This window comes from Narcine bancroftii, chromosome 1, assembly GCF_036971445.1.
Source record: "Narcine bancroftii isolate sNarBan1 chromosome 1, sNarBan1.hap1, whole genome shotgun sequence".
Classification (NCBI taxonomy): domain Eukaryota; kingdom Metazoa; phylum Chordata; class Chondrichthyes; order Torpediniformes; family Narcinidae; genus Narcine; species Narcine bancroftii.
The window spans coordinates 52,710,820-52,733,952 of NC_091469.1; the positions used below are offsets into that span (position 1 = coordinate 52,710,820).

The 23,133-nt window shown below is 41.1% G+C and overlaps 1 protein-coding gene across 1 annotated transcript in view; it reads right to left on the bottom strand.

Annotated features, from left to right (window-relative positions):
• Window positions 1-5,783: 5,783 nt before the first annotated feature.
• Window positions 5,784-23,133, bottom strand: part of LOC138758287 (ELAV-like protein 2) — a 136,447-nt gene continuing 119,097 nt past the window's right edge. Inside the window, exons 7-8 of the mRNA XM_069926992.1 lie at window positions 8,931-8,969; window positions 5,784-8,334 (exon numbers count right to left, since the gene is read on the bottom strand). Coding sequence (XP_069783093.1) covers window positions 8,007-8,334; window positions 8,931-8,969 — 367 coding nt within the window. The 3' untranslated portion in view covers window positions 5,784-8,006. The remainder of the gene's footprint in view (window positions 8,335-8,930; window positions 8,970-23,133) is intronic.

Here is a 23,133-nt window from a genome sequence, read left to right on the forward strand (position 1 = left end):
CTTAGATCAGAAAACTGCACTCAGACTGCAGCAATGGGCCCAATCTTCTGAGTCCAATCATCTGTTGCTTTCCCAAAACAATAATCTATTACTCTGCAGCTTGTCCAATAACACCTACTTGTGAAGTCCATATAGGAATTCCTCAAAGGTTTTACAAAGGCAGCTGGAGCCTGGAAAATCTGGCTTGAGCAGAGCTCTGGCATTTTAAATGAAATGTTTAAGTGTTTGTAGTGACCTACACTAAAAAAAAAATCTACCTTTAAAACATATCTATATACAAACTATAATAATCTATCACAATGGGAAGTGTTAAAAGGTGAGAGACACCAACAAAATTCTCTACAACTACTGTGCGTGTGGAAAAATGAATAGATTTCCTGTAGAAATTATATTGGCACAACTTTTCTTACACCTGTGGGCTGTAGTAACAGAAGACATCTAAAAAAATGAACAAGGGACCCTTATTCATGAATGTCCAAGACATGGTTTCTCACTATGGATCAAGTTTAAGCTGTGCGGAAAAAAGTTCACATCCGGAAAATTCCACTGCGATAGAAGGAGACGTTGCGCAAGACACAGCTTGGATTCGGTTTGATTCCATTAGTGCACGTTTGAGCTTTCGTCGTACACACATTGCACATGAATTGGTTCTATTTTTGCAACCTTGCTACTAGTGCAACAAGAATCTTGTTTATTAATGCAGATGGGAATTCCAGAAAGCCACAATTCTGACAAAATAGGCAAGGAAAATTATGAGAATAAATTTTTTTCTAATATTTACATTGAATGTACATTGAAGGGTTTAGAAATTACAAAAGGATGTCAACATGAAAGGATACTTGATGGTAGTCGACAATTTTAGATGTGTACAGATTGTCAAAATAGCTTGGAGTTGATGCCAATTTTAACCAAACAGCCAGGTTATTGCTCACACAGCTGTCGGAGCTTTGAAAAAAATCATGTCAGGCTACATCTGTGGAGAGATGATGCTTCAGCTTAAAAAGACTAACACAACTAATTTGTGGCTTTTAAACAACCTTGAGATTGGATGGGAAAAACAGAACCTCAGAGCAAATTGAACACAGCCAACAAACAATTTTTAAAAAATGTACACATCCAGCACAATAACTGGTTCTTCTGGCCCATGAGCTTGTTCTGCCCAAATTCCCCAATTAAACTCCAACCCTTGTACATTTTGAAGAGTGGGAGGAATCTGGAGCATCTGAAGGAAACCCTTGCATATAGGGAGAATGAACAAACTCTTTACAGACAGCACCAGATTAGAATCCAAGTGGCTGGTGCTGTAATAGCATTGTGCTAGCCATGCGGCACATGGCACCATTTACCATATTCACCATGGCAAATTGTGAAATCTAGCTCTCACTCAGAAGAAAATAGCTAATGAACCAGGAAGAACTTTCAAACATACTGCAGTGAACTAAAAGCTTTTCCTCCATGCTTCTTTTCTATATCTAATGTGACCAATTCACCATGATGTACTTTATTATCAAAAATCAACACATTGGTTGAGAGCCAGTGCCAGTTCCATCATTCTCCATGTTCTTGTACACTCTTGCGTTATCACTTTCCCAGCAGTTTGAATATTTGAAAGTTTAAAAAGTCATGAAAATAAATGTAAAAATGTCAGAATTAATGTGTTCTCCAACAGAAGTATTACCCAGTTCATTTCTCATTTGTTGGAACTTTTGTAATCTCACGAATATATCCCTTTTGTTTTCACAAGTCACGAAAGGTGCAGATTGAGTTCTTCTAGGCATTTTAAACACGGTTTTGCAAAATGATCCAACTTCTGGTACTATAGCATCCAGCAGTTAGATTAGTTAATAGTAAAAATTTTACTGCCTATATTTAATGTTAACACAACCTCTCAAATCGTATGCTATCGCTGATAATATTTTGCAAGTCAGTTTGCAGGCGATTTACACCATGGTTCAGAATAAATCAATGTTGCTGACTGGTTAGAATAGCCAGTGTGTTTGGTCTATATTTTAAATTAGCGTTCACTTGTCACAGCTAAGTAAATCATTGATGTGAAATGGTCCACTTTTTTCATCCGGTATAATCAATACTGCACAAACCTTTGAACTAATTTTTTTTAAACCCACAATTTAAAAGTCTATTTCCTCAACTGCATTGTTATCCTTAATGGCAACTCCTGAAATTATTTCAGGAATGCCAGATTTTTATCTGCCATCAAGTTCTGTTGACCCATTGCTTTTGTTACTTTTTCCCTCTTCCTCTATCAAGCACGTTCAGTATGTCCCATGAACCTCTTTACTTGCCTATACCTTCCACACCATGCAGATCAGCCAAAGACGCATTCTTGTCCACTTTTGTCACTTGTTTGCTTCTGGAATGGCAAGAAATGCTGATGTCCGTATTCTCTAGTTGCCCAGATATTGCCAGACATCTTGCTTCAATGCACTTGAGCAAGGTGCTCCAAGATTTCAGCTAATCACAATAGAGGAACAGAAACCCATGTTTAAGTAGGATGGTGCTCAGCCTGGAGGTGAATTTTGTTCTTTTCTGTTGTTGCTCTTGCTTTTCTAGGTAGAAGTCATAAGCTTAAGGTGCTGCCAAAACTGTGGAACAGTGCACCTGCTTGCATCAGCTTGAAACTGCACACAGGCATGAATTCATAAGCTTCCCTGACACCACCTAATTTTTACCCATCACACCAATTTAAACCTTTTGCCCAACTCCCATGAGCATCCTTCAAATCCAATCCTTGCCACCCCTCTGCTGGTTCAATTATTAGCGATTCATACTTTTGTCATGGGTTTCACTCTTGCTAGCTTTAAACACAAAGCCCACAGTCATCCTCAGGCTTCAAATTCTTCAAAACAAAATATAATACAGAAATTGCAATTATTCAGTTTTAGTAATAGTTAAGAATATTGGCCTGCAACCAAGTATTCCATTAACTTCATTTTTAAAAAATATATAAAAATCTATTTGGAAGGATATTGAATGAACTCTTAGCATAGTATTAAAGCCATTTATAAATGTTACATTCAACTCTGGAGACCAATAAAAACAGCCACATTCACTCAAATCAACATCAGAGCCACAAATAGTCTTGATAATGATGCAAGATAGTTTTCATTGATGCAAGTTTTAGAAGTAATCAAGTTGACAGGATGGAGCCAATTCCTGGCAATGCTTTGTCTAACAAGTCTGTCTAAATTATTTGACAAATTTTCACATTAGTCACAGCAGTTAACACCATTACCAATGTTTCAGTTACACTAATAGCAACATTTTAACAGAACAAGCTAACCATTTCAGAAAAATTGGTTTTTGAGAACTACTTTCTTAGAGGATACATATCTTGTAAGGTTGTACTTGCAAGCACAAGCAGACTCCAGGAAAGGTGTACAATTTAATTCCGGGAACTTGAATATTTAACAGGTTTAATGCGATTTTCTTAATGTTGCCAGAGACAAACCAATCTTGAGGTTTATTGGGCATCCCAACATGGCTTCTTTATAAGAAAATGAGAAAAGTGCAAATCTTGTGTTATCAAGGTTTAAGCCAGATAATGATGGCCTCTGACATTTGATCCAAAAGTTAATCCAATACATTAGTTGATGGCAGACCCAAAGTGGTTCATTCAATATCATATCAAGCATCAAACTATTTTTCATCGACCTTGTTCTATCAGTTCAAGAGATACCACAATTTATTTTCCTACTAGGTATTTTAAGTGGTTTAATCAACACAGTAGAAACAAGAGACAGCAAAATGCTGGAATCAAGGGCAAAAAAACCACACTGCATGAGGAACCTATCAGGTTCAAGCAGCTTTTTTTGGAGCAGGGCCAGGGTGGAGGTGGAAGGAAAGAAAGTGCAGATGCAGGGTCTTGGTCCGAAAACTCGAGCAATTTCATCCCCAAGATGCTGTTGAACCCGCTGGGTTTCTCCATCAGTTTTCGTTTTTCAAAAATTCAGCGTTGCAAGTCCTTAAGAGCCTGTCATTCAAGACAGATGGCCCAATTTTTTTTGCAAACTTGATGCATGTGGGCGTAGTCAATGTTGAACAGAACTGCAACTTTAGCACATACAAATAAAATAAACTATATTTTGATAGACATAGAACATCCATCAAGTTTGAGGATAAGGAACATCCAAACTTTTGCAGTGTTTTTTAAAAGGCACACATTTTTCATCGTCAGTTATTCACTCTGGGAACATGATGAGAAACAACCTCAATTGTTGTTGCACAAAGTAATAAAAAGCACTTTGTGACATGAGAAAGTTTGGACACACAAAAACGAGTGGGAGGAACAGCACAAGGAGTATTGATTGAGGCTGTGAAATTACATTAACATATTTCCTTCATTATTTTTCATTGTGTAACTGAAAAACACATCAAAATGCAAGTGGATTATCGGCTATTTTTCACTTGGTCAAAACTCTGCTACTGGTGCCTCCACTGACCAAATTAGTTTCACCCAACTCCCCAGTATTTAAACTGCACAAGATCACTGCCATCATTTTCAAGACCCTCCAAATCCACATCTCTCTGAACAACTGGAACTTTTGATGACAATTCTCGCCTCTATTTGAATGCAATTGCTTATCTATTGGCAGCTGCAAGACCCTCCAAATCCACATCTCTCTGAACAACTGGAACTTTTGATGACAATTCTCGCCTCTATTTGAATGCAATTGCTTATCTATTGGCAGCTGTAGTCTCATCTGCTAAGATTGTAAGCTTGTAAAACCATGCTGCTCCATCCTTTTCATTTGAGAAGCATCTTAAAACTCACCTTTCACAATGTTTTTAGTCAAGTTCAATATTTTAGATTCTGCAGATGCAGGAATAAATACAGAGCAAATCTCTCCTCCCAATCCAATGCTGGTTCCACTTCAGTTACCTTGCCTTCGTTCCTCTCTTGCCCTTCTGATGCATCTCTGGTTCTTGCACTAATGTTCCTTTTCATCCTCTCCCTCCTGCTTTCATCCACCAACTTGTACTTTTCACCCACTGCAGCCGCTCCCCCACCTGGTTCCATACCTTCCTTCACAGTTGCCTCATCAGCAGCAATCCTATGGGTAACCTTTGACCCTACTTATCACCTACCAGCAGCCATTTGCACGATCACCCTCTTACCTGATTCCATCTGCCTTTCACCTTGTTGGTTTCCATCCACCATTCACTTGCCTCTCTCCAAACTCCCTCTCCCAGTCTACCCTTCACTCCTGTTTCCTATTTCACCCCCACCTACTTTATACTGGCTCCCTATTTTTCTCCTCAATCACAAGACCTGGACTCAACCTGAAATATCGACATTTCCTCAGCTTTGCACCCTACCGTATGGGAAGGATGCTGCTCAATCTGCCGAGTTATCCAGCAGCTTGCTTTATACTCCAATATTTTAATGGGGCTAACTAAATCTTTTACGTGCTTTTGTTTAAAAAAAAAGTCTTGAATAAAGATTTTGTTTACTAAAGACATATCAGCAATTCCTAATAAGGCATTATATGGGCTTAATACTCAGCATTCACATTCAAGAAAGAATTGCATGCAATTCAGTATCCCATTTTAGTTTCTAACAATAGCAACTATGTTTGCCAGTTTAATTAAGCAGTAGAGCAATTAAACCAGGACTGTTCCTTAAGAACAATTCCAGAGAGCAAGAAAAGCTGGGTTCAAAAACCCAAATGTCAACAGCATTGAAGCTTAAAACGAGCTTTATTTCCCTTCAACTTTTGTTTATTGATGTACTGAACATGAAAAGGTACAAATGATCCAAACACAATATAAGGAAAGAAACATGTACAGCCTCTTAAATACTCAAAAGAACATACATTCTATTCAACCGATGTAAATTTAGTCATACTTTACAACTTCAAATAAATACAGACTTACATTTTATTAAGTGCTATGATAAACGTTGTAAAGTGAAGACCAATTCACATGCTTTCCCACTAATGTTGCTGCAGTGACTAGGATATTAATTCATATTCGCTACAGGCCTCAACATTTAATAAATGTTTTGTTTTTTTAAAAAAGCTGCACTTGGATATGCAACCCTTTATCGTGCAAGGCCCATTGGTTCTAGATTACAGCATTGAGTGGGTTAGCATGAAAACATGGCCGTACACTTCCACGTGCTTCACAGTATATGTACTTCAACTAGGCTGAGAATTTATAACTACAGTATTCAAAAGCAATAGCAAAGATAAATGTACAACTATGTTATGCATAGCACATTGCTTGTTCTAAGGGGAAGAGCACATGAGCATTTCAGTTTACACAAAGCAGGACATTTAACTACAGTTATCAGTGCACCTGGTTGAGGACTGCAATTCCACAACCAATTTGTTCTTAGAAGAATAAGTTAAGCTAGATGCTTCTCTGAAAATAGAGTTTTTCAAATTTATTCCTGTTATGATAAAGAACTGCTATATCTCCCCGTAGTGATTTAAGCATTAATTGTAAATTTACTTTAACATTTCAACAGGATATCTTCCTTTTTAGTATGAAAATGTAAGCATATTTGTTCAAACTGTGGCTTTACCCATTGTACCACAAATGCATATATAACAAACGCAGTGTCACTATAGTTTTAAAGAGCTGCAACAAGACTATCTACAGACCAACAACAAACAAATTGATGCACTGCAATTCTGGTCATTAGGACAACAAAACAAGTAAACTTCAAGTAATGTTAATGCAGTCTACAAGAAACAAAAAACATACAAAGCATTCAGATTCTTTTAACAGCACTTGGCATGTAGTCAAAAACAAAAAGCAGAAAAGGTCCATAACACAAGGACTTATTTACATTACACAATGCTCAGGTGCAGTCTATTAAACTTTTTCTTTTTCCAAATTTATTCCAATTGCTTTGACATTTGTATTGCAAAGCAATTCCAAATCATTTTACCACCCAATTCCAGCATGGACAATACAGCAGGAGAGTGTACATCACTAAACACCTTGAGCTTTAACAGAAGGGAATACTTTCAGGAAGAACACATTTCCCCCAATTTTCAATAATTGATATAATTGCATGCACTGTCTCAATGTTAAGCCTCTTTTTAATTCTTGAAATCACAATTAAATGTGAGCAAATTTGCCACAAATAACCAGGTTGATCAACTGATTATACAAACGAAACCCACAGTGCCCACTGGTTCTACATCTTGGTAATACAAAGGTCTTCAAGATAATCTCTACATCACAAGACTTTCCAATAAATGCCAGCCACTGGAAATTTCCTGGTTTTAATTTTTCAAAAGCTCACTAGATGTCATATGAAGAGATTCTCAAAGTAACCAAGTCAAAATATTTGTTCCAGGTCCTGTAAAAAGTTTCTCCAAATTTCTTTTATAAAAATAGATGCTTTTTTTTAAACCCACTTCAGCAAAGAGGCTCTCTCTCTTTGGCAAGGTACTGTGTTACGAAAAAAAAATCCAAGAATCTTACATAAGGTATAATTGCAGCCCACCCTTTCCCAATTCAAAGTCTTATCAAAATAAAACTTTACTTAACATGTAAATAAAGAAAACAAAATGTAAACCAACATTTTGAAACTGATCACTTAAATGCAATGAATTTAAAGGCAAATCAAATACTTGACCAAAATATATTTTCTTCTAAAAAAGGAAAAAGAAAAAAAGCCTCACAAATTCACTTTATGTTCTGTTTCAAGGCAGTTGTGTAAAAATCTAGGAGTCTTTCTTCCTTCAGCTGAAACAGTTTCTTTTTAAAAGGTCCACCTCCTTCAAAAGGAGGTACGAGAATGTTTCGTGACAGGTAAAAAAAACCTGCACCTCTTGTCTTATTTTCAAAACATAAAAGCTATGAAAGAAGATTTAATGCAAAGTTACCAGCAATATAAAACCCTCTCATTCTTAGGATGCTAAATAGTCATTCTTCTCTCTTAACACTGACTTACAAAGTCTTTGCACTAGTATATAAAGTTTTGCTTTAACATGTCTTTTTGAATAGCTATATAACAGTTATGTTACACATTAGGCTTTGTGCGTTTTGTTGGTTTTGAAGGAGACCTGCAGTACTCTGTCCCCTAGACGGTATCCATTTAAGCTGGCTATTGCCATAGCTGCTTCATCATAGTTGGTCATAGTCACAAATCCAAAGCCTTTACACTTGTTTGTGTTAAAGTCACGGATGACTTTCACATTGGTCACAGCACCAAATGGTCCAAACATTTGCCAAAGAATACTCTCATCTGCATCAGGTGCTAAATTGTAAACAAAGATACACCAGCCTGTTCCAGCATGCCCAGGGATATTGATGCCTGCCAAACTGGTCATTCCATCAATCGTCATTGGTGAAAACCTGCCAAAAATAAGAAGCTACAATAGATCCTCATCCATGGCTGTAAAGTTCACATGAAAAGTAATTGACCATTTTATAGTTAGGCTGAATTTTGCCTTTGCACTATTTAAAGCAAAACATTAAAATGTCGTTAACAAGCAGAGGCATAAAATGACATTTTGTGAGTGCGTACAACTCTCACTTACTGCAATGAGACAGCACTAGCCGGTCTAGGTTGTTAGAAAATTTAGGCAAATAGAAGTCAGGACAATTGGTCATCCAGCAAATAGACACAAACCAATTTACATCCATACAGACAAGAAGTTTCATATGAGAAAACTTGAAAGTAAAGTGTGCACCAAGTGCTAGAATTACAAAAAATTCCCCTCATTTGAGTACAATCAAAATTGTGAATTAACAATTTTAGGCAATAGCACAGAAAAACATGATTAAAACTGTATATTTCCAATGTCTATCTTTCAAATTCTGCATTCTCTCATCTTTAATAATTTAACCTGATCAATTAAACTGGATTCTCTCTCCCTCCCCAAGCACACAATTATTTCAAGACTTAGATTTATACAAAGGAAAAAAGATAAAAGATTAGAGCCAATTACCTCTTGACACCATAAGCCATATTTAGAAGATTGTCCAACCTGTAAAATAAAATATGCAATTCAGTTGCAAATAAAACAAAGTGGACAAACATGCATGCAGAAAGCATCACGTTTAAAACTGTCCAATAATCAAACCATAGCATGTATTACAGTTCACTATTGCCCTAAACAGAGAACAGCCCATTGCAGGTTCAGTGTTTGAAATTCAGCACACATCTGCAAACTAGGTTTTTATTGCAAGAGAAAAGGGGAGAAAAATCAAGGATGTAATGGATCAGTGGTACATTCCCATGAGCAGAATTAATTCCACAATTAGGCTTTGACAAGATTGTAAGCAACAAGAGACAAGTGGTCATTTTACGTGTCTGCATACAGCACAAAAAATAGTATAAAAACTACATTTACTACAGTTTAGGCCATTTAATTTGTTCCACCTTCACATGCAAATATTATGTCACTAGTGGAGGGAATAAAGTCAGATTTCATTTAGGCCAGTTTACAAAATCTACACACATATATGGTTATCTCACATCAAACTAGAAGAAATTCAAATATTTGTTATCTGACAAACCAGAAAACCTTTATCGTTTATGTGATTTGATCCCATCGGTAACTGCAGGGATTGTGCATAAAATTAAAATCACAAAAATGCAATTAGCGTAGATTTATCCCAATCAATCTGGGAATTTGCTTGAGACACTCAAGTTTTCAGATTCCCTGGATCTGAACAAAAGGATCCAGATTTTCTGAGTGACAGCATGTCCCTCTCACTTTCAAGAAAGATCAGTATAAAGACAGCAATCTGCTTCATGGATCTGCCATGTCAATACCAGACCAAATGATTCTAAATACAACTGTTCTGATACAGCAATTGTCACCAACAAATAATCCAGAAATATGGTTTATCTATCTGGAGATCAGTTTAGAACTTAATTTTATAAATTTATGCTGGTTGTTATTTGCAATGCCCACAAAACCTACTGCCACAACTTCTCTTAGGGGCCCAATACTTCATTTCTTACCCAGCAATGATAAGTACTCAGGTTTGAAATAGCCAAACGCCTTGTAGATTAGACAAACCTTACCAAAACAGAGTGAAACAGACTTCCAATCAAGAAAAAAAAAATTGATCCCAGCCTAATGGCATTAAAGAAGAAAATCTGCAGATGCTGGGGTTTAGTGCGGTACACACATATGACCTTGGAAATTCTTCCTCAAATATAGAACACGACAGCACAGAACAGGCCCTTGATGTTGTGCTGGCACATATACTCCTTTTAAAAAAAGTACTAAACCAGTGGTTTTCAACCTTTTTCTTTCCACCCATATACCACTTTAAGTATCCACTATGCCATAGGTGCTCTGTGATTAGTTTTCTTCTTTGGCTTGGCTTCGCGGACGAAGATTTATGGAGTGGTAATGTCCACGTCAGCTGCAGGCTCGTTTGTGGCTGAAAAGTCCGATGCGGGACAGGCAGACACGGTTGCAGCGGTTGCAGGGGAAAATTGGTTGGTTGGGGTTGGGTGTTGGGTTTTTCCTACTTTGTCTCTTGTCAGTGAGGTGGGCTCTGCGGACTTCTTCAAAGGAGGTTGCTGCCCGCCGAACTGTGAGGCGCCAAGATGCACGGTTTGAGGCGATATCAGCCCACTGGCGGTGGTCAATGTGGCAGGCACCAAGAGATTTCTTTAGGCAGTCCTTGTACCTCTTCTTTGGTGCACCTCTGTCACGGTGGCCAGTGGAGAGCTCGCCATATAACACGATCTTGGGAAGGCGATGGTCCTCCATTCTGGAAACGTGACCCACCCAGCGCAGTTGGATCTTCAGCAGCGTGGATTCGATGCTGTCGGCCTCTGCCATCTCGAGTACTTCGATGTTAGGGATGAAGTCGCTCCAATGAATGTTGAGGATGGAGCGGAGACAGGAGCGTTCTAGGAGCCGTAGGTGATGCCAGTAGAGGACCCATGATTCAGAGCCGAACAGGAGTGTGGGTATGACAACGGCTCTGTATATGCTAATCTTTGTGAGGTTTTTCAGTTGGTTGTTTTTCCAGACTCTGTGTAGTCTTCCAAAGGCGCTATTTGCCTTGGCGAGACTGTTGTCTATCTCGTTGTAAGGCATTGCTTAAGGTGTTGGCTTCATGGTCAAGAACTCCATTGCCTCCAAACTCGAAAACCTCCCAACAGGCCACTCTGACCGGATCATGTCCATGCAACTCCCCCTTCAAAACAAGCGACACATCACTCTCATCAGTGTCTATGCTCCAACCCTTCAGGTAGAACCAGTAGAAAAGGACAAGTTCTACACTGATCTGCGCAACCTCATCCAACGCACCCCTACAGCTGACAAGGTTGTCATCCTTGGCGACTTCATCGCTCACATCGGCAAAGACTCAGAAACCTGGCCAGGAATCCTTGGCAAGCATGGTGTCGACAAGTGCAATGACAACAGGCACCTCCTGTTGGAGCTCTGCGCAGAACAGCGGCTTGTCATTACTAACATCCTTTTCCAGCAGAGAGACAGCCTGAAGACTACCTGGATGCATCCCCGATCCAAACACTGGCACCTCCTGGACTACGTCAGTGCGGAATGCCACACTGACCACCGGCTTGTTCGCTGCAAGCTCAACCTTCACTTCAAGCCAAAGTTCAAGAACAGTGGAGCTCCCAGAAAGAGGTTCAATGTTGGAAACTTGCAGTCAGACAAAGTGAGAGGAAACTTCCAGGCAAACCTCCAATCAAAGCTTGAGGATGCAAACTGCCTCACAGACACGTCTCCTGAAACCCTCTGGGATCAGCTGAAAATGGCCATTCTGCAATCCACTGAAGAGGTACTGGGCTTCTCCTCCAGGAAAAACAAGGACTGGTTCGACGAAAACAACCAGGAAATCCAGGAGCTGCTGGTAAAGAAGTGATCTACCCACCAGGCTCACCTTGCAAAGCCTTCCTTGACAGAGAAAACAATGAGCCTTCCGGCTCGCATGGAGTCATCTTCAGTGCAAACTCCGGGAGATCCAAAATGAGTGGTAGACTAGCCTCGCCAAACGAACCCAGCTTAGCGCCGACATTGGCGACTTCAGGGGTTTCTATGAGACACTAAAGGCTGTGTACGGCCCCTCACCCCAAGTCCAAACCCCTCTGCGCAGCTCAGATGGTGAAGTCCTCCTCAGCGACAAGATCTCCATCCTCAATCGATGGTCAGAACACTTCCAATCTCTTTTCAGTGCCAACAGCTCAGTCCAAGAATCCGCCCTGCTCCAGCTCCCTCAACAGCCCTCGAGTCTAGAGCTGGATGAGGTCCTTACCCAAGAAGAGACATACAAGGCAATTGAACAACTGAAAAGTGGCAAAGCAGCAGGTATGGATGGAATCCCCCCCAGAGGTCTGGAAGGCTGGCGGCAAAACTCTGCATACCAAATTGCATGAGTTTTTCATGCTCTGCTGGGACTAAGGAAAGCTGCCTCAGGACCTTCGTGATGCCATCATCATCACCCTGTACAAAAACAAAGGCGAGAAATCAGACTGCTCAAACTACAGGGGAATTACGTTGCTCTCCATTGCAGGCAAAATCTTCGCTAGGATTCTCCTAAATAGACTAATACCTAGAGTCGCCGAAAATGTCCTCCCAGAATCACAGTGTGGCTTTCGCGCAAACAGAGGAACTACTGATGTGGTCTTTGCCCTCAGACAGCTGCAAGAAAAGTGCAGAGAACAAAACAAAGGACTCTACATCACCTTTGTTGACCTCACCAAAGCCTTCGACACTGTGAGCAGGAAAGGGCTTTGGCAAATACTAGAGTGCCTCGGATGCCGCCCCCAAGTTTCTCAACATGGTTATCCAACTGCACGAAAACCAACAAGGTCGGGTCAGATACAGCAATGAGCTCTCTGAACCCTTCTCCATTGACAACGGCGTGAAGCAAGACTGCGTTCTCGCATCAACCTTCTACTATCTTCTTCAGCATGATGCTGAAACAAGCCACAACAATGAAGACGCTGTTTACATCCGGTACCGCACGGATGGCAGTCTCTTCAATCTGAGGCGCCTGAAAGCTCACACCAAGACACAAGAGGAACTTGTCCGTGAACTACTCTTTGCAGACGATGCCGCTTTAGTTGCCCATTCAGAGCCAGCTCTCCAGCGCATGACGTCCTGTTTTGCGGAAACTGCCAAATTCTTTGGCCTGGAAGTCAGCCTGAAGAAATCTGAGGTCCTCCATCAGCCAGCTCCCCACCATGACTACCAGCCCCTCCACATCTCCATCGGGCACACAGAACTCAAAATGGTCAACCAGTTTACCTACCTAGGCTGCACCATTTCATCTGATACAAGGATCGACAACGAGATAGACAACAGATTCGCCAAGGCAAATAGCACCTTTGGAAGACTACACAAAACAGTCTGGAAAAACAACCACCTGAAGAAACACACAAAGATAAGCGTGTACAGAGCCATTGTCATACCCTCTACCGGCATCACCTACGGCTCCTAGAACGCTTCCATCAGCACTGTCTCCGCTCTATCCTCAACATTCATTGGAGCGACTTCATCAACATCATAGTACTCGAGCTGGCAGAGACCGCAAGCATCGAATCCACGCTGCTGAAGACCCAACTGCGCTGGGTGGGTCACGTCTCCAGAATGGAGGACCATCGCCTTCCCAAGATCGTGTTATATGGCGAGCTCTCCACTGGCCACTGAGACAGAGGTGCACCAAAGAAGAAGTACAAGGACTGCCTAAAGAAATCTCTTGGTGCCTGCCACATCGACCACCGGCAGTGGGCTGATATCGCCTTCAACCGTGCATTTTGGCACCTCACAGTTCGGCGGGCAGCAACCTCCTTTGAAGAAGATCGCAGAGCCCACCTCACTGACAAAAGACAAAGGAGGAAAGACCCAACACCCAACCCCAACCAACCAATTTTCCCTTGCAACCGCTGCCACCAAGCCTGCCTGTCAGTCACCAATGAGCCTGCAGCAGACGTGGACATACCCCTCCATAAATCTTCGTCCGTGAAGTCAAGCCAAAGAAGAAAGAAGAAAAGGTGGAAAGAAAAAGTTTGAAAACCACTGTTTTAGTTATACCTAATTGACTTATCAGGTGCAGTTTCATAACTTCAAAGGAAATGGGCCAATGACAATTTTTTTCAAGCAAATTATTTCAGTAACAATTGGGTCTAGAGCAGCAGTTCTCAACCTTCCCTTCCCACTTACATACCACTTTAAGAAATCCCTTACTAATCACAGAGCACCGTATATTTAAAAACTTACCCCTGATGTCTCCCCTAAACTTCCCTCCCTTCACTTTGTACACAGTTCTCTGGTGTTTGTTATACCTGCCCTGAGAAATAGGTGCTAGCTGTCCACCCTATCTAAGCCTCTCAATCTTTGAGACCTCTGCTCATCCTTCTATACTCCAAAAAGCAAAGTCCCAGCTCTGATAACCTTGCCTCATCACAATTATTTTCCAATCCAGGCAACATCCTGGTAAACTCCTCTGCACCCTCTCCAAAGCCTCCACATTCTTTCTATAATGAGGTGACTAGAACTGGACACAATACTTCAGTGTGGTCTCACCAGAGATTTGTAGAGTTGCAACATGACCTCTCTACCCCTGAACTCAATCCATTAATGAAGCCCAGCATCCCAAAGGCCTTCTTAAATATCCCATCAACCTGTGCATCGACCTTGAGGAATGCATGGATTTGGACCCCAAGGTCCCTCTTTTCATCCACACTCTTAATTAACCAACCATTAACCTTGTACTCAACCTTCTGGTTTGTCTGAGCAAAATGCATCCAAATTGAACTCATCTGTCACTTCTCCACCCAACTCTGGATCCTGTCTATATCCTCTTGTAATCTTTGACAAACTTCAGCTCCATCCACATCTCCAACCTTTGAATCACCTGCAAACTTACTGATCCACCCTTCCACCCCCTTCACCCAGGTTATTTATTTTTAAAAAAAATCAAAGAGCAGGGGTCCTTGTGGTGCTTCACTAGTTATCGAACTCCAGACAGAATTCTTCCTTCTACTACAACTCTCTGCGTTTTCCATGCATGGCAATTTTTTTTTCATCCACACACCCAAAATTCCATGGATCCCATACCTCAGGAGTCTGACCAAGTCTCTCATGGGAGACCTTGTGGTTTATACGAATTCTAGCAAGGCATTTGACATCTATGGTCCTACTCTCAATTTCTTTTGTTACTTCCTCAAACTCAATTAAGCTCGTGAGGCACTAACTTCTCTTCACAAAGCCATGCTGACTATCCTTGAGTACACAGTACCCAAGATCCTATCCTTAAGGAATTCTCTCCAATAGCTATCTATTCCTACCTTCACTGGCACATGGCACAGGCAGCAATCCCGAGATTATCACCCTTGAGGACATGCTTTTTAACTTCTTACTTAATTCCATCTCCAGGACCTCATCCCTAATCCTATCTATGTCATTGGCCCTCACATGGATCATAACATCTGGCTGTTCAAACCTCCCCCCCACCCCCACTCCTCCAGAATGCTGTGAGCTCAATCAGAGACATGCCTGTTGAGCATCTGGCAAGCAGCATACCATTTGGAACATCAATCTCACTCACAGAACCTCCTATTCACTCTCCCAACCAAAGAGTTCCCAATCACCATAGCTCTCCTCTTCTGAGCTGAGGGTCCAGCCTCTGTGCCAGAGTCATGACCTCCAGGACTTGTCCCTGGTAGATAGTCTCCCTCAACCACATCCTTGTGGTTGAGGGGAACTATCATAGGGATGCTCTGCACTGTCTGCTTCTTCCCCTTCCTAACAGTCACCTAGTTACCTTCCTCCTGACATTTGGGGGTGACTGTCTCCCTGAAGCTCCCCTCTATCATTACCCCTGCCTCCTGAATGATCCAGAGTTCATCCAGCTCCAATTCCTAGATTCAGTCTGTCAAGAACTGCAGTTGGATGCATTTTTTCAGGTGTGGTCATCAGGGACAAACTGTGTTGTCCAGGGCCGATTAATGTCGTAGCAAAAGTAGAATATGCTACTGGCCCCCAGATTTTCAAGGGCCCCTGCATTTATATACTATGATTTATGAGAAACATTTTCATCTTTGTGCAGCAACTAATGAGATAACAAACTGATAGTCTGTGTAAATAACCCCAATTAAAAAGGAGAAAATTGGTTAAAACAGCTAAACTTAAAGAGGGGTGCCACTGTCCTCGCCTGATTCGATCCTAGTCCCGGCCGTTCATTCTGTACCACCCCCCACCCCCCCCCCCCCCCCCCCACCCACCCATCCAACTCCTAATACTGCAGCAGTACTGTCAGAATTCACTAGAGCACCATTCCGGCATCTGATCAGGCCGCTCCATCAGCTCGTGGTGATGGCTCAATGCTGGAATAAGGTCCGTCTTTGTTACCCATAATCCCCCATACAGCTGAAAATGCAATGTTTCCAGCTGCGTGGGGGATTATGGGTAACAAAGACAGCCGCTGATACCACATTGAGCCAGCCTCCACCACAAGTTTTGTTTTAAAATGTGCAAGTAGAGTTTAAACAGGGGAAGGGAGAAGCATAATTTCAGTGCAAGTGTAAGTTTTAATGGGGGGGTGCAGTCACATTTCCCTCTCATTGCGTATGCACCAGCCAACACTGTGCACTGTTATCACACTTCCCCTTCACTGAGCATGCACCAGTTGGCACTATTTAGGGCCCCTTTAAAATAAATGCTACAGACCCATATTACCTTAATCTGCACTGGTGCTGTCCCAGATTTCCCATGTGGTGCACTTGGAGCATTCCATTGCCCTAGCTATCTCCATTAACTCTAATTTAAATACAAACATCTCATTAGGCCTTACCTTGCTGGAAACAAGCTTGTCCTTAGCCTGACAAGCCAAAGCCTCATAGTCCCACTCCTCCAATGGACCACTCCACTTGAGCTATCCCTCTTTATTTGTCACTACCCCATATCTATTACTTCTCCCACCAATGTTCTTTTTAAACACTTAACTTGCCCTCTGCTCCCTTTTTAAATGCACTCACCTCAAGCTGCTACCCGATAAACAGCTCACCTGAGTTCCTCGCTCCTCCTCTTCTCGCAACCGTCTCAAAATGACCATCTGGGAACTGATTTCTAAATTGGGTGCGCCTATTTACAGCCTGATCAAGTGACACACAGCTGTGGTCTTCACACCTTATAAACAATGTTTCAGACCTTCCACCTGAGTGCTAGCATGGGACTTGTGGTCAGCACTTCCCACCCGTGTACCAATGAGAGTCCATCTTTCCAGGATACACAGATGAGAAGCAGCCCTAGGAATTCTCACCGACCCTAAACCTTAGTCTATGAAGGATAATTAAACTGCTAACAGAACATGGCAGCTTTAAGAACATCCCCATTCTCAAATTTAGCCACAATCTGTATGCAAATGCAAAAGGACAATACATGTGCAACCAATATTCAGCCAAAGGAATGAATGATCAATCTTCACTTGACATCAATGTCAAGGGACTGTGTAGGGACCAGTAGGGATTGGGCTATGTTCAAGGGCAGTTGGAAACTGTTCAAACAGGACTGTTCGCACCTGGAAGGAGACCAACATCCTTGCAGGTAGGTTTGCTAGTGCTGCTCCTGGGGTTTTAAACTAGATTTGCAGGGGGATGGGAACCAGAGTGTTAGAGCAGGTAGTGAGGTGGAGGAGGATAAAGGTCATGCGAGGACTGCATGTATAGATAGAAATCAAAGGTTTGTAGATGATAGAAATGTTCTCAGGTGTACTTATTTCAATGCAAGGAGTATTGTCGAAAAGGCAGACTAGTTTAGGGCATGGATTGGCATGTGGGATTATGATATTATTGCTATTCGTGAGACTTGGTTACAGGAGGGGCAGGACTGGCAGCTCAATGTTCAGGGGTTCCATTGTTTCAGATGTGATAAGAGGGGGAGGGATGAAAGGGAGGTGTGGTATTGCTAGTCAGGGAAAATATTACAGCTATGCTGAGACAGGACAGCCCAGAGGGGTGGTCTGTAGAGGCCAAATGGGTGGAGCTAAGAAACAGGAAGGTGTGACTACACTCATGTAGTTGTATTATAGACCACCCAATAGTCAAAAGAATTGGAGGAGCAAACCTGTAGAGAGATAACAGACCAATGTAAGCAGAAGAAAGTTGTAATAGTAGGAGATTTCAACTTTCCACATATTGACTGGGACTCCCATACTATAAAAATGGCTGGATGGCTTGGAGTTTGTCAAATGTATTCAGGAAAGTTTCCTAAATCAATATATACTGTACCAACAAGAAAGGATGCAGTACTTGGTCTCCTATTCGGGAACCAGACAGGTCAGGTGACAGAAATATGTGTCGGCAAACATTATGGGTCCAGTGACCATGTCATTAGTTTCAAATTAATTATGGATAAGGATAGGTTTGGTCCTTGAGTGGAGATTCTAAATTGAAGAAAGCCCAATTTTGTAGAAATGTGAAAGGATCTAGGAAGAATGAATTGGGACGTTGTTTTCTGGTAAGGATGTGTTCAGTAAGTGGAAGGCCTTCAAAGGTGAAATGTTGAGAGTGTAGTTTGCATGTTCCTGTCAGGATTAAAGGCAAAGTTAACAGGATTAGGAAATGTTGGGTTTCAAGGGATATTGGCAATCTGGTTAACAGAGAGGTGTATAGCAGGCATAGGCAACAAGGAGCACATAAGGTACTAGAAAAGTATAGAAAATGCAAGAAAATACCTAACAAAATCAGGAAGGAAAAAATACATGAATTGCTTTGGCAAATAATGTGAAAGTAAACCTGAAGGGCTCCTATAAGTATATTTAAGAGTAAAAGAATAGTAAGGGAAAAAATTTGTCCCCGAGAAGGTCAGAGTGGTCATCTACGTGTGAAGCCTCATGAGATGGAGATCTTGAACAGTTTTTTTTTTTGCATCGGTATTTACTCAGAAAACTGGCATTGTGTACACAGTAGTGGCATGGAACATATAGAGATTAAAGAGGAGGAGGTGCTTACTGCCTTACAGAAAATAAAGGTAGATAAATCCCCCAAGCCTGATGATATTCCTGCAGACCTTGAGGAAAACCAAAGTAGAAATTGCAGGGGTTCTGGAAGAAATATTTAAAATGTCCATAGGCACAGGAGAGGTGCCAGAGGATTGGAGGGTAGCTCATGTTGTTCTGTGTTTAAAAAAGGCTCCAAAAGTAAACAAAGAAATTACAGGCCAGTGAGCCTGACATCAGTAGTGGGAAATTATAGGAAGGTGTTCTGAGAGAGTGGATGTACAAGTATTTGGACAGCCAAGGGCTGATTAAAGATAGTCAGCATGGCTTTGTGTGTGGTAGGTAGTCTTTAAACAAATCTTAGTTTTTCGAGGAGGTAACCAAGAAAATAGATGAAGGAAGGATCAAATACTATGTATCCATTGAAAAGTTGTAAACTGGTTTCAAAATTGACTGAATGGGAGAACACTGAGTGGTAGTGGATGATTGTTTCTCAGAATGGAAGGCTGTGATTAGTGGTGTGGCTCAGGGATCGGTGTTGAGACCTTTTTTCTCTATATAAATGATCTAGAGATGTTAATGTGCTAAATTAGGATCAGCAAGTTTGCAGAGGACACTAAGATTAGAGGCATTGTGGACAATGAGGAAGACTTTCAAAGCTCGCAGAGGGTACTGGACCAACTGGAAAAATGGCAGATGAAATTCAATGCAGATAAATGTGAGGTGTTGCAGTTTGGAAGGACAACCCAAGGTAGGACATACTCAGTAAATGGTAGGGCATTGTGGAGCAACAAAGATTTGGGAATGCAGGGAAAGTGTGTCACAGGTAGACAGGGTTGTAAAGATTTTAGCATCTTGGCCTTCATAAATTAAAATATTGAATAGAGGAGTAGGGATATTATAGTACAAGATATTGGAGAGGCCAAATGTGGAGTATTATGTGCAGTTCTGGTCACCTAACTACAGGAAAAATATCACTAAGATTGAAAGAGTGCAGAGAAGATTTACTAGGATGTTGCTGGGTCTTCAGTTGAGTTGAGTTACAGGCAAAGATTAAACAGGTTAGGGCTTTGTTCCTTGGAGCGTAAAAGAATGAAGGGAGATTTGATAGAGGTTTATAAAATTATGAGGGGTATAGACAGATAAATGCCATTAGGCTCTTTCCACTTGGAATTGGACAGGTAACTACAAGAGGTTGTGGCTTTAGGGTGAAAGGGGAAAGGTTTAGGGGAACTTCTTCATTCAGAGTGATGGGTGTGTGGAATGAGCTGCCACCTGACTTGGTAAATGTAGGGTCTGAAGTTTTTAAGAATAAATTGGATAGATACATGGATGGGAGAGGTCTGGAGGGTTATGAAATGGGTGCAGGTCAGTGGGACTAGCAGAATGATGTTTCGGCACAGACTAGAAGGGCTGAATGCTAAAGTGTTCTATGATTCTATTGCAGACTCCAGGGGAGCAGTGGATTAGTGTAGGCACCATAAACAGGGAGAACACCCTGCATCAAGGCAAGCTTGGGAGAAAACCCAAAGGAAGGTTACCACGGCAGCAGACCAATAGGGGGCTCAGCAGCTGAAGGAGCCATTCATTCTCTGGGCGATGTGGTCAAAGGATTCACACAGGCTGTGGGCTGCTGGAGACTAGACCAAGTGAACCAGGTATCAGAACTGGGATCAGAGAGGGTGCTGAGGGCATAAAGGCTCTCAAGGACTTTGGGTGCTGAAGTGCTAATAGGTAGCAACCATTTGCTAAATACCTGCTCAATAATATCCAGTTTGGGATTTGCAGGATAACTTGGCAATAACCCTCAAAGCTTTAGATTCCAGTGCAGAGGTGCATATGAATGCCCACAATGTCATGCAATAATTTGACTGAGTGCAACAACAGCATGCTCTGGTAAAACTGAAGTCAATGGGCATCTCAAGGAATAATACTCCTGAGATTGGAATCACTTATCAAGAAAAAGACTTAATTACACTTAAATCCTCCCACCCCTCCCAAAAAGATTTGTTTACTTGAAAGCAACTTGGGATTATGAGAGACAACTTTAAGATGAACAGAGATAATTTTGCTGTCTCATGCAGGAAGTGGCAAAAATATTAAAATTAAGTGTCTACTCGCCACAAATGTAACAGAATGCGTCACAGCTGTTGTGACATTGATGAGACATTTCTGCTGTACTGAATTTTCCTGAAGACAATAAGCGGTTTTGTTAAGAACACTTATTAGGCTATTGCCTGAAGAACATGTGTATCAACCTGCGATCAATCTATATCATGTAATGCACAGCATCTATAGATCTATGAACTGTATTTACAGCCTGTCTGCAACTATTCTAAGCATGCCCAGGCCAAAGGCAACATTTGCAAAGCACCTGCACTGAGTGCATGCCCAAGCATATTTGCACTGACCAAAACAGACTTAAAATTTGATAGAAACATCACAAAAATAGGTTATATCTAAAAAAATGAATATGATAAGCAAACTTTTAGGTGATTTTCGTGATCAGCAACACAAAATCCATAAAATATATCCAAAAGGGTTCAGGAAGCAAAATCTTCATTGCCCAATGTTAATGGAGGTCAATCCTTTCAACTCCAGGTCATCACTACTCAAGAGCCTCTGGGCCACATCCTAGGCCCAGCCACCTTCAGCTGCATCATTAATAACCATCCTTCTACGACAGAAATCGTAAATCAGAATGTTACCACAATGTCCAACTCTATCTGCAACTTTTCAACATTTATTAGTCCTCAAATGCATGCAAATTACTTAAAAAACGTTCCAGCATGGGCTGATGAGGGCAGGGAACATTCATACCACTAAAATGTCAAGAAATTACCATGGCTAATGACAGTATCTAGCAAATTAACATTATCAGATTCTCGTATCAATATTGTGGGGATTATCGTCGATGAAAAACTATGCAAGACCTGCCACAAACATTTTGGGATTACAAGTCAGAGGCCAAATACCCTGCAAGAAGTAACCTGCCTCATGACAACCATCTGCAAGGCCAAAGTCAGGTGCATTTGACTGCAGATTCAACACAAGTAGCTCAATGCCATACAAGACTTAACCTGCACGATTTGTACTCCATCTACCACCCTAAAATATTTACTTTTCCATTAGTGGCTGGTATGCGTACATTCTCCAACATTAACTGCAGCTACTCACTTGGAATATCTTGAAGCACGTCCTTATCCAGCAACTTCAATCAAGGACATAATGACCTGAACCATCTCTTCAGACATAACAAACCAACTTGAAAGTATCACTTCAAATCCTGGAGCTCTCCCCTCTGACCGGTAGAATTAGTGGCTCAATGTCATTTTAAAGGAAAATACTGGCCTTTCACAATGCTGAAATCATCATCCTTTAAAAACAAAATCGTGCAGAAGTTTAAACATTCATACACAGGTTCCATTTAGATGATTCGAGTCAAAAAATTAATTGGATTTTATGATACAGGACTGTCATTCTCGATAACTCTCCATCCACCCACTCTCCCCCTCCTCAGGGATGTTATAGCAAGAATTGTGCACTACTTAAAACCTCTTGTCAATATGATAACTTCAGAAAGTTTACCATCTGAAAAGAGTTCAGCAGCCTACCTGGAGGAACAGGTAATTAACAGCATCTTTCAGATCTCCACATTATTGCAGATTTACAAAACGGCTTAGCTTCTTGGTAGTGACTGCAAAAGCTGTCATTTTTACATTTCCATCAAATTCAGCCCAAGGCTTTAAAATTGCCAAAGTAGATAATTTGAGTGTTCTCAGTGAAGGCAAGACAGAAATTCCTGATCTCGATTTATAGATTTTGTGTTTAGAACAGGGAAAACATTAAAATGGCATATTGGTAGCACTATATATATTCTGAGGCAGGAGACTTCAAGGATATGCAACTTGGATGCAATGCTAAAAGTTGTTTAATTCCAATAGTACAGAATCCAGATGAAGAATTAGGGAACAGATAGAATCACATTTCTCAAACAGAAGGGAGAAAAGTGATTCTTGGAAAGAAACTGGTATTTAAATATTTGATGTAATTTATAGATACAGAATTCTAACTCTGATCTGTGAAATATAATTAGATAGAATCACGATTCAATTTATTATCACAGTAATAAAACAGCGTCAGATTACATGAAATATCTTTTTGCCTGCTGCAAATTAGACAGATTCACCACCAGCAGAAATTTTCCTAACCGCC